This window comes from Halyomorpha halys, unplaced genomic scaffold, assembly GCF_000696795.3.
Source record: "Halyomorpha halys isolate HHAL.00 unplaced genomic scaffold, Hhal_1.1 Scaffold233.1, whole genome shotgun sequence".
Classification (NCBI taxonomy): domain Eukaryota; kingdom Metazoa; phylum Arthropoda; class Insecta; order Hemiptera; family Pentatomidae; genus Halyomorpha; species Halyomorpha halys.
In genome coordinates, this window is record NW_027111122.1 from 269,027 (window position 1) to 281,066 (window position 12,040).

The 12,040-nt window shown below is 30.5% G+C and overlaps 1 protein-coding gene across 2 annotated transcripts; it reads left to right on the top strand.

Annotated features, from left to right (window-relative positions):
* Window positions 1-3,625: 3,625 nt before the first annotated feature.
* LOC106679925 (inhibitor of growth protein 1) lies at window positions 3,626-11,038 on the top strand. Of its 2 annotated transcripts, XM_067049202.1 has the most exons (5): window positions 3,627-3,791; window positions 3,867-3,990; window positions 4,078-4,293; window positions 8,146-8,438; window positions 10,198-11,038. In XM_067049202.1, the coding sequence occupies exons 3-5, from the start codon at window positions 4,083-4,085 to the stop codon at window positions 10,447-10,449; spliced, it is 756 nt and encodes a 251-aa protein (XP_066905303.1). In that variant the 5' UTR covers window positions 3,627-3,791; window positions 3,867-3,990; window positions 4,078-4,082; the 3' UTR covers window positions 10,450-11,038. The 2 variants fall into 2 exon arrangements, with proteins under 2 accessions (XP_014274810.1, XP_066905303.1); XM_014419324.3 differs by having other exon boundaries at window positions 3,626-3,990.
* Window positions 11,039-12,040: the final 1,002 nt, after the last annotated feature.

Consider the following 12,040-nt stretch of genomic DNA (forward strand, 5'->3'; position numbering starts at 1 on the left):
AATATATACAATGTCTTATATAGTTACAATGCATACTTACATATGTTACAATTAAGTTATTTACAATAAATAGTACAAACATTAATATACGGCTTGTCGCTAGTAGTAGTTCCCGTGTTAGCTGGTAGGCTGCGTCACGCTGGGCCATAGCGGTTTCGATGGATGCAGGTAGCGTGTCGCTACACCAGTATAGTTGCCAGATCATATTGGAAGTCAAAAACCAGATAGATAGACAGAATGAACAAAGATATGAAAGTGCTGCATGCAGCAAACTGGAAAGCATTAGCTCAAAATAGGCAGGTGTGGAGAAGGCAAGACCTGTAGGGCTAACCGAAAAAAAAATTGTCAACCATCCATCCTTCGATCAATTTGTATTAATTGACCAACATGTTTTACACTTTCCAAAATTTTGATATTCAATCTTTTTTGAGGGGTCCTGGGCGACACGATATTGTGGAACTCTTGGCTAGTTTGGGAAGCTTCCGGAGGGTTTACAAGATACGGACTTCCTACTGAAAGGAAGAGAGATTAAGAATTAGGACTCCCAGAAACTAAAAATTCATTTGAATTGTGTGTAATTTTTATATTTTGCAGAGTACTGGGCTATCATCTCTCTACTAGCGCCGGACTCCAGTAACTATTAAATAAAAGTATAAAAAATGCAGAGTTAACAATAGAAATGTTTATTGCTATGGAATCTATTTTAAATAAAAAAATATTGATATGTGGTTTTAGTGAAAATTATTAAAAATCACATATAAGACACTTAAGTGTTACTAGAGTGATACATGGTTGGTAGACAGCGTATTGCATTGAAGGTCTCGATTGGGCATGTTCGCAGAGAGGCAATTATCATAGGAACATAGAGAATAATCGAGTCGAATTAACGATAGAGTCAAGGACTAAACTTCAAGTGCTATCGATAGCGAGCTAAGAGATGAAGCTTAGGAATGGTGGCAATGAGCGGAGGAGTAAAATCTAGCAAATGTTTGATGAACTACTTTCTGTGGTAGCCTGATGTAATGAAATATTAAATACTTTATGAGTTTCAAATAAATTTGAAGAAAAATCAGTTAGACATGACATATTTGCTCACACTAGAGATCTCTTTGTACTGTGCATGCTAAGAGGCTGTTAGTTTTTGTATCATTTATTCTAAACAAATAAGGAAGAAGATGGCCAGGGTTGAGGTAAAAAAAAAAAGTTAAAAACTATTTATTTTCCGATGTTTCGCTTCATTTTATAGAGCTTCATCAGGGCTAAAAAGATACAAAACATTTTTACACTGTAAGATAATAAGATACAAAAAAGTAAATTAAGTTAGGATTACAATTATGCAAAAATAAGTAAAAAAAGATTTCTATATATTTAAAAGAAAAGAAGAAATAAGATAGTATTAATATAAAATAAACAATGATATGAATATAAAACATTACGCAAACAATAAAGTTAAAAATGTACAGGAAACACAATAATAGAAAATTAGATATGAGAAAACCAAATTTATTTAACACACTAAAAGACGAAAAATAAAGAGGTAAGTTGAGATTAAATAAACGTCGATAAAGGATAAATAAAAATTAAATTATTAATAATAATAAATGAGTAAAGAAATAGGAAAAAAATAGAAGTATCTTTGTTTCTTTACTCATTTATTATCATATATTGAAACAGAATAAAGTTGACCAGTTAGGCCATATTTGGGACGTATTTATTAATATTGTTAGTATATATTAATATTGTTATATTTATACATTTTCAATAAAGGAGGTCAGAAAAAAAATATTTGGGACTCCTGGTCTTAATATGGACTATTGATAATGGTTGGATGAACGCCCGAAATTCCTCCTAAACTTCATTCTAAATGGATTTCCTTATTTTATTTTAAAAATAGATTACTTCAGCTGTTGGTAAAATTTATGGCCAATTAATTGGATACTGTGAGAACTACATCAGTTCAAACCTTAGATAGACCATATTTGGGACACCTACCTTAATCCAATTAAAGATCCTCGCATTCGCAGTTCAAGAAGTTATATAGGTCGTCGAGTCTCAGCTAGTAAATATCCATGCATGCTCTTTATTATGACCCTTTCCTGGTCATTTCTAATGGAGTTATCTAGAGGTGACCAACCTATTCTATCCATGTTGAGGGGTCTAGTTATCAGTTCGTGGTACCGCCATAGAAAAAAAAGTCTATCCTCCAGAACGGATTCGAACCTCGCCACATCAGTTCTCAGGTTGTAAAGACAAGTGCCTGAACCACCTGAACTACGGACAGTCCACATGATGTTTAATTACAACTTGACGTCTCAAACCATCTCTACATAACCGTTATAAAAACTTGACATTCTGAAATCAATTCTTCCTTCAATTGAGTATACAAAATTTCATGTGGGTTATAACGTAAACTACTTTTTGGTTTGCTTCAACTAACAATTGGATAGTCAGAAAACCTTTGGGCGCATGCTCGGTCACAAAAGTGAACTATATTCTACTGCAATGAAATTGAGAAAATGCCTGAAAACTCCCACTGATATATCAGAAGGGTTGTATATCCTAAACGAAGGATTAAAAAATAATTTATTTCCTACTCATTAGGAAAATTGCTAGAAAAAGGTGACTTCTTGCTCTCTTCTTTAACATACATTTCATTTAAAGCAGCCCCAAGATTTATTTACTTAATTAAGGTAGTACTAAATGTTGTAAACACTAACACAACTGCTTCTAAAACTTTTCCACAATCAACTTCAACTGGATAAGTAAAAGGGCCCTCCGTATTTAACCCCAGATATCACATATGGAAATAAACTGTTCACAAATTACCTAAAGCAACTAATCTACGAAGTTCTTCCGCACCCACCCTGTTTTTTAGACCACAAACTAGATTAGATTAAAATTTAAAAGACAAGATTAAAATGTCTCTATTACATTTTCACAATTTTATGAATTTAGATATCTTTATTTGTTATTTAGAAAAAAATGATTCACTGATGAAACAACCTCCCTTTTTTTTTTATTCATATCTTCTCAAAACTCAGAACATTACATTTTTATAAAATCCATAAAAAAAATGTTCATCGAAAAAAATGTTCCCAAATTTGCTATAGAAATTACTCTACGAAGTCCTTTCTCACCTACCTTGTTTTTCAGACTTGTCTCCATTATATTTTCACTATTTTATGAAGTTGGACAACTTTATTCCCTATTAAAAAATAATAATAAATAAAATAAAATGATTTACAGATCAAAGCACTCCATCTTTCTATATCTTCTCAAAACTCAGAACTTTACAATTCTGGAACAAAATAATAACTGGTTACTTAGAACAAGTGATATTACTGACATGTACCAGTTATTGGCTAGTCAATAACTAATGCACTTACTAACTTCGTTATAAAAATTATATGAAAAAGCTGACAACTTTGAATACAATATTTTATTCTCATAAAGTTTTTTAACCTATTGTTCTTCATCGTCAAAAAACGAATATTTCATGAGAAAAAATATATTGCAATAAAACCTAATATTTGGATTCCTTAAGATAGTATATGATGTAGATAATATCTTTATATTTTATATTTTCTTCCTACCTCTTTGGTTTAGTTTCTGTTTGGTTCCCCTAGAGGCGTGCGTTGTTAGTTACGCTATGATATTCTTTGTCATTTCACCTGTCAAATCCAAACAAACTCGATTTGATTTCTTACTCCATCGTTCCATCCCATAAATTAGCCTTATTCTAATATTATTTACATGGCTGTAAATGAATCTTAATAATTTAAGGGATGTAGGTTAGTCTTCTGTCAAGTTTGGAATTGTTTAAAGTTGTATCTATTTTAAGAATACTTATAACCATGTTGAACCAGAACACTGTTGATGCTTTGAGATCTGCATCCTACTTGGAAAATTATTTTGATTGTGTTGAAAACCTTCCTGATGATATTCAGAGGTATCTCTCTAGGCTTCATGAGTTGGATGTTACCTACAGAAGTAAGACTAGATTTTTTTTCTTATACATTTATTCAATTGTATTCCCATATTTCTTAAACCTAATCTTTTATGCTTATGTTTTTAAAGGCTTTATGAAGGATGCTGAGAATTTCAAAGGAACTTTACAAAGGGAGGATTTAGAAGTCAATGTTCAAAGAAAAACTCTTTTGAAATTGGAGCAAATCCTCATTGCTCTTCAAGAAGTGGGCGATGAGAAGGTTGAAATCGGGCAGCTTATACTAGATCTTATTGACAACAAATATCGTGCTCTGGATCAAGATCTGAGAGAACTAGGAGCAGTAGGTAGGAAAATATGGTTTAAATTTATTATTAGTGCACATGTTTTTTCCATGAGAGAGAAATGCTTTGTTTAGCCATGCTGGCTAGTTACATCAGGTTTCTACAGTACACTGCATTTAATTCAGAAAATTCTTTTCTCCAATATTAAATTTACAGTTTAATTTAATTTTTCCTTTTCTAATAATAACAATTTATTAAGTTATTGGTAATACAAGTGGCTGTTACTATGGATATTTTATGTATTAACATAATCTTATTAAGCTTTTTATAACCTTTGTTTTCACTTTAAAATCCTATTGCTTAATTAATTTTTTTTGTATACAATTTTAATTTATTAGAATTGTTATACTGTGGCATTCTGTTTACTATTGGTGCAATAACATCTTATCAGTTTATTCCATTTCTTTGCCATATGTTTGTTTATATTTATAATCCTTATCTTATATTTCATTCAGTCTATTAGTATTTACCATTTCTCATATAAATGGTTTATAGTTTTGAATAATTTTATTATAATCTTCAATGTCAGATATGTTTAGTTTAATTCTATCACCCTTTTTAAGAAATCCCTACACTAAATAAACCCTTTCATTCAAAGGATTGTACTTCAGACTTAAACAGATTAAATTTGGTAATAAAATGTTTATTTGTTTAGTATTTACTTTAGATACAATATTTTTATTTGTTAAGAGAATTATCTACCCATCATCACATTTTGTTGACATAATGCATTGGAAAAAAAAAACATTGCAAGGTTGGGTTAGTGATAGTTTAGCTTCAATGGCTTCCACTTCCAAAGAGCCCTCTACTTTGGAAGGACCTTCTACTTCCAAAGAGCCTTCTTCTTCCGCATGCCCTTCCACTTCTAAAGAGCCTTCCACTTTCATAGACACTTCAGAATCAGAATCAGAATCAGAACCAGAGCCAGGTTGTCATTTTTATATTTAATTGAATTATGATCACATTCAAATGTCCTATACGTTAATAGAGAAATTACATTCTCCACTGTCTTGCTGTTTCAAATTTGAAGTGTTGAATAGTTACTTTATTTGCTTTGCATATCCTTAGATATTATGGTATAAGAAATATTTTTGTTATAAGATTTTTGATTTTGATATAATGTTTTAATTTCTCTTATATTAATTTTATTTATGTTGAAATTGTTGAATATTGCTATAGTTTAATTATTTTTACTTGGTAATAACATATTTTTTATGGTGGTATATATAAATGTTCCATGCTCTTTTAACGGATAATATTTCAACCATTTTGAGAAGTTAGATAGAATTGTTTTTATATTGATTTTTTGAGGATAAATTATTATTATTTTGATTAAAACAAATTAAAATATTGTTGTAAATTTCTGGGGAGAAATAAAGAAACAAAATTTAAACAGAATATAAGTCTATAATATTCAAGAAAACGTAAAATAATCTGCTAATTTATTATTTATCCTTCTTCATTAGATTTGTTTTCTACATGTCTCTTTTTGTATTTAGATAATATGTAACCTAACTTACATATTAATACAGGAATGAATTGACATTGCAGATGTTATTGATGAGGTAGAAGTTTTAAAGATCGAAACCAGTAATCAAGAAAATAGAATTTTCTAGAACAATGGAAGGCATCTTTTTTTTTTTGTCTTTAGACAATTTTTTTGTGCTAATTTTGATCTGGTATCAATGCGGTCAGGTTTCCAATGTACAGCAGAATTACTCAATTTTAGATGAAACCATGGATGCATGATAGTGCTAGTCCGAAGAAAAGGAAGATGCCATTTATTTCTTTTGAACCTGTCACAAGTATAGTGAAATTAGAATAAAATATTTTGGGCAGCAGATCTGCTCTCCAGAAAAATTATTCAGTTTATTAAAAGATTCTAATTGGAAAGCTCTTAGCAACTGTTTACGATAGGCTACACTGGAAAGAGCTGGGTTGGTCAACGTGTGAGGGATCAATGTCATTTCAGTTTGTTACAAGTTTGATGTTGTTTTGTTTCTTTTAACATAAATGCTGTATTATTTTTTTTAATCACTCCCTTCTTGGTTTTTAAAAAACATATTAATTATTTTTATTTTTTTAAATGTTTTGATATTTATGTTGTTAAAATTGTGGGCAGGCTTCGCCAGACATATATTTTCTCCATTCTCTGTGTGTTCTTAGTTGTTTGAATAGATCAATTTTTTGTATTTATTTTTTTTTATAGAAACATATTTACGTAGAGATGTTCATTAGGGTATTCATGATCTTTAGTTTTACATGTTAAATGTTCCCTCTTTTACTATGTTAAAACGATATAACATGGTTGAGAGTCTGTTACTTACTAGGTCTGTTAAATGCAGAATGGCATCATGCAACAGACCTGCTGAGCTCATCACCATTTTGTTTATTGTCGTAGTAACAAGCATTGTAGTATTATACATATTACTTTCTCGTAGTTTGTGTTTTGATTGTGTTAGTATTGTTTTGGATATTTTATAACTAATAAAGCAATGGATGACAATAATAATAATGTAATGACAGTTGTCAATTAGCTCATCTTGATGCTCTTCCTCACAAGTCAGAAGATCAATAAGGCACTCAGTAGCTAAACTTTCACACAACTTCCACTTTTCACTCAATTTAGGCATGGTGTAATAAATTACTATAATCAAAACTTAGAAGTAAACAACAATATGGAGTTTTAGAATAAAAGGTTATAAAACAAGTTGTTCAGAAAATCCGCTAGGAGCTCTCATATGCATTTAACATGACTTTAAATAGGGTTGCTGACAATCCTATACTTACACATTTAACATGGTAAAACATTTTACATTTTACACTACATCATGAATACCCCTATTGTATGTTTACTTTAATATTTCTCAATTCAGTTGTTTGTTTTTCATCCCTATTTACTTTTACCAGCTAAAATATGTTTTTATTTTTTAATTTTAATGACCTAATTTGTTTGCCTTAAAAAAAACATGGGTTGTTCTTATTGTTAATGATATACAATTAACGTCATGGATAATATAAGAAACTATTCTTTTATAATCTTCTTTAGTAATCTTCATGAATTACAATAATACTAACACACTTTTATTATTACAACCTACTCATTCAGGACTGGCATCATAACTTTGCATAAAACTACATGCTTGATCTCTGATCATAGATGCGCAGCAGAAATATTTTCACAACACTTACATCATCAGGTGTTAATTTAAAATACATTTAATTATTGTAATAGACTATTTATATAAATTATTTGTGTAGGTAATAGCAGTCAGCTGATGGTCCAAGTTTTATTGTTTTTTTTGTTTGTTAGTAAATGTGAATGTTGTTCATTGCTTGATTGACAATATTTTCAATGATTTTGTTTTTATTGAAAATCATCTTTCATTTCCATTTATATATTTTTAATAACTACAATTTGGCACTGCATGTTGTAGCATTGCGGTGAATGAGATGGGCGTGTAAGGTTGTGGCTTAAAAACGAAATGATCCTTAAAATATTAATAAATGCTGAACCAAGGGGTAGACTGAAATGTTGATGGGAGGATTGCGTTAAGACTGATTTAGTAGATTCGGGTTTGGAGAGGCGTTATTGGACTGATGTATGTAGAGAAAGATTAGTGGTATCAGCATTGCACCGTTGGGTTCACTAAGCCCTTTATTATTATTTTAATTAATCTCTTTTCAAATGGATGCTGTTTTGATATGGGCTTGTCATATCACTTTGTATGTATAAATATTTTTTTTCCTTCTATTTTAGAAACTTTCCTTGCGACAATTATTGTATTCTTCATGTATTACTTTGTTCATATATTATTATTATTGTTTAATTAATTATACTTATTATTGTTTTAGATTTGCATAAAGAGGAGGAGAATGCGGAGAGTGGAACTGGAAGTACTGGAAAAGAAAGTAGTAGATCCGAACCAGTGAACGCAGCTCCTAACGCGGCTGCGAACGAAAGGTCAAAGAGGTCTAGGAGGAATCGTGGTGAGGATTCGAGTGGACCCGGGCTCCCGCCTGAAAATGAATCTCATAAGAAGCGCCAGAGTGGCAGCGCTGCTACCAAGAAGAAGAAGAGGAAGTCACGCTCAAGTAATAATGCAAGAGATGATTCTCCTCCCAGGGAAGAAGACATCATTAATGCCGTATGTATTTTGTTTATTAACATTTATAGCAATACTTGAAGGTTATCAGTTAACTATAAGGAATAAAAAGGTGTTCGTTCCATATGGGTGGGAAAGAGGTGACAGAAACCATTAGCATCGCAGGTACACATACAAGTTTATGTGTATTTGCCACCTTTTTGGCCATCCTATTGGTGTCATTGTCTGACGAAATTCACCACCTCCTACCCGACAAACCACCCACACATAACCCAACTCACTCGCTTATGTCCCACTTTAACTGACATCTAGAGAACTTTATAGAGACAAATCGCAATAACTGTCCCCACCTACTGTAACCTCATACCTTAACATTCACCAGCTCCCCTCTTATAAGGGCTCCTTAACATCCATAAATCTGGCAACCTCTTCTGCCCATTATTTCTAATATCAGTACATTTCCTTTTAAACTCAGTAAAGTCCTTCTTACTTTCTATCTCTTAGCCATTTAAATTCCTTCCTCCTTAAAGAACACATTGTAATCATAATGATGAGAAGATAGTTGACCGTGGATAATATATATGAGGAGAAGATGGTTGGGGGTGCGGTAAGAGAATAAGTTTAAAACACTAATTTATTAGTGCCAACATTGTGATGATAAATCTCTAGCAAAAAATAAGGACCAATGAATAAAAGGATATATAGAAAGATTACAGTAAATAATTGTACAGAATGAAAATAGATAAAAATAAAGTAATGAAAAATGTGGGAAATAAAATATATATATTGGTAATTAAATATATAAGTAAAATAACATAATTAGTGAAATAAAAATATAAAGTTATCATTATGCAAAGAAACAACAAAATATTAATATTTTAATTTTAAAATTAAAGTTATGGAAACAAAAAAAGGGTGAAAGAAAATATATGTAGCTAATGAAGTATGTAAGTGAAATATTTGAATAAAGAAACAATATATAAAGTTAAGTGATATAGCTAACAAAACTAATACATGAGTAAGGAAGAATAAGAAAAGAATAGTGAAGGAGAAGGGGGTAAAATAAAGATAAGAAAAAAGATAATAAAACACACCTGCTTGGAAGACGTCGGAGACCCAAGTGAGGTCAGCGGCGTGGGCTGTAAGATTCTGCGCTAAAAAGTGCGTTACAAGAAATGACAAAACTACCGGAAGATCAAGAATACGTTACAAGTTACTTGGAAGTGTAAAAATAAAAAATTTAAAATTATTCAAAAAGAAACTTCTTTCAGTACTTTATTTTTATTATGTACAATAATATACTTTAATCATTCTATATATTCTTTTATTCATTGGCTGTTATTTTGTTTTTTGCTCTTAGCATTGGTGGAGGTTATAAATTCTGACCGAAACGTTAGCACTAATAAATAAGTTTTTAACTTATTTGTGTTATTCTCTGACCACATCCACAACTATCTTCTCAAACAACTAAAATCCTTCAATATCCCAGACAACTTTATCCCAATTTATTTATTTTTTGTCAGATATACAACTATCAAAGCAAAGCAGCAATATGTTGTTTATTTAGCCCAGAAGATTACCTGCAATGTGGGTCGATATTTAGGCTTCAAATAAATGTTTATAGTTGTTATCAGATATTTCTTTTTGTTCACCATCCAGACCATCTACTTACAATTAATAATAATGGATTATTGTTGTACATAGTATTAATCTATATCAATATATATGTACTTGCATAATAATATTTTTAGATCAAACATTAATTTGTATAGAATTCTAAATTTATTTTTTTTAATTTTAGGTACAGGCAGATATTGATGAGCCTACTTATTGCTTGTGCGATCAGATCTCTTATGGAGAAATGATTTTGTGTGATAATGATCTCTGCCCAATCGAATGGTTTCACTTTGTGTGTGTGTCGCTCACTACCAAACCGAAGGGTAAGTGGTTTTGCCCCAAATGCAGAGGGGATCGACCGAATGTTATGAAGCCGAAATCACAATTTCTGAAGGAACTCGAAAGGTATAACAAAGAAAAAGAGGAGAAGTCATAGTTGTAGTCATCGTATGAGAATATGTAGATTTTGAAGAAGAAGAAGAAGAAGAAGAAAAAAAAACGAAGACGAACTGAACTAATGGAATTTGTGACTGTAAAGAAATATTTTTCAAATTTTCATTCTTATATTTATTTTAGTTGTACAGTGTTGGAATGTAAATAGATATATGAAATTGGCACTAATACTGTTATTGTTATCTTTTTGACCACGTAATAACATTTACTAGTTAAAAATTCATTTTTGTTAATTGAGTCACTTAGAAAAAAAAAAGAAAGTAATGTAATGTATAAAAATGAGATCTTTGTGGTTAAGTTTCATTTATTCGATTATGAAATGAAATAATATTGTTCATCAAAGTATTTCAGAAAGTAATATGTACTAATGTTTTTAAAATTTGAAATCCGATTCGATTGTGTAATGTTTAATGTATACTTTTGTTTCCTTTCTATTTATTCAGTAATTGTGTATTTGAGATGTATGTCAAGTGGGTACTTAGAAATAATAAGATTTGTGAGGTTGTAATTTTTCATTATCTGTAAACATCCTTGAGTAGATAGTTCCTACAGGTATTAAATGATTAACTTTTCTTTTTCTTTTATTTTTTCCCTTTATAAGCTAATCCACCAGTGTCCTAATAGAACCTGTACACAAGGTTAGATTTACCATGAAAGGTGGTTTAACCCTATTCTTCAAAGCAAAAATGAGGTCAAAGATTGGATTGTTTGCAACGTCCCGGGAACACTGGTTTATATTAACAAGTTAAAAATTTTGCACATTAATGTAATTAAAGGAGTTATGTTACAACTAGTAAATTTTAAGAAAACAAATTTCAATTTTTTTTTAATGTTTTGAAGTGTAAGGTACTAGGGTCCCTGCTATATCTAGGTATCTCAGTTATTAATTGGATTTTGAGGTTAGAGAACCTTACACTAGCTAGATAGGCACCAACCCCTTCTTCCACACTAAAGATTAAAAAAAAAATGTTAAATTAGCCCCTTTAATTAACAGTAAAGCCGTTCATTTGATCGCAAATGTGAACTGAATAGAAGTTATAGTAAAAATCATTTCCAATGATTTGGTTTATCAACAATGAAAATCAATTAAGTTGTTCTCGAGATGAAAGAAAACCAGTAAGTAGTTCTTGAGATGAATAGCGCTAGGATCCCAAAATATATCTATTGTTATTAAACGTAGGGACTGGTTATAAAAGTTAACGAGCTGAATTTTCTTTAACTTGGTCACTTTTTCAATTAACGTTTTTGCCGAACAGCTAATGAAAAATTAATTTCTTTTAAGGAAAACATAAAATTTGGCACTAATTAATACATAATTGTTTCTGAAATAATGCTGAAAGTGGTTCGTTAAAAAAAAATTTAAGATAAAAAACAGGTTTTAACACTTATAAACATTGCTTAACCTCCCTCCCCTTCAAATTTTTTCTTTGTTTTTAAGTATAAATGGCTTTTTTTTTATTTATTGATATTTACAACTGTTTTAAAAGGTATATAATAAGTAAATTTTATGTTAGTTCTACAATGGCATGATGGAGACATGTAGAGAGTCGACCCATTGATGGAACTCCAATAAT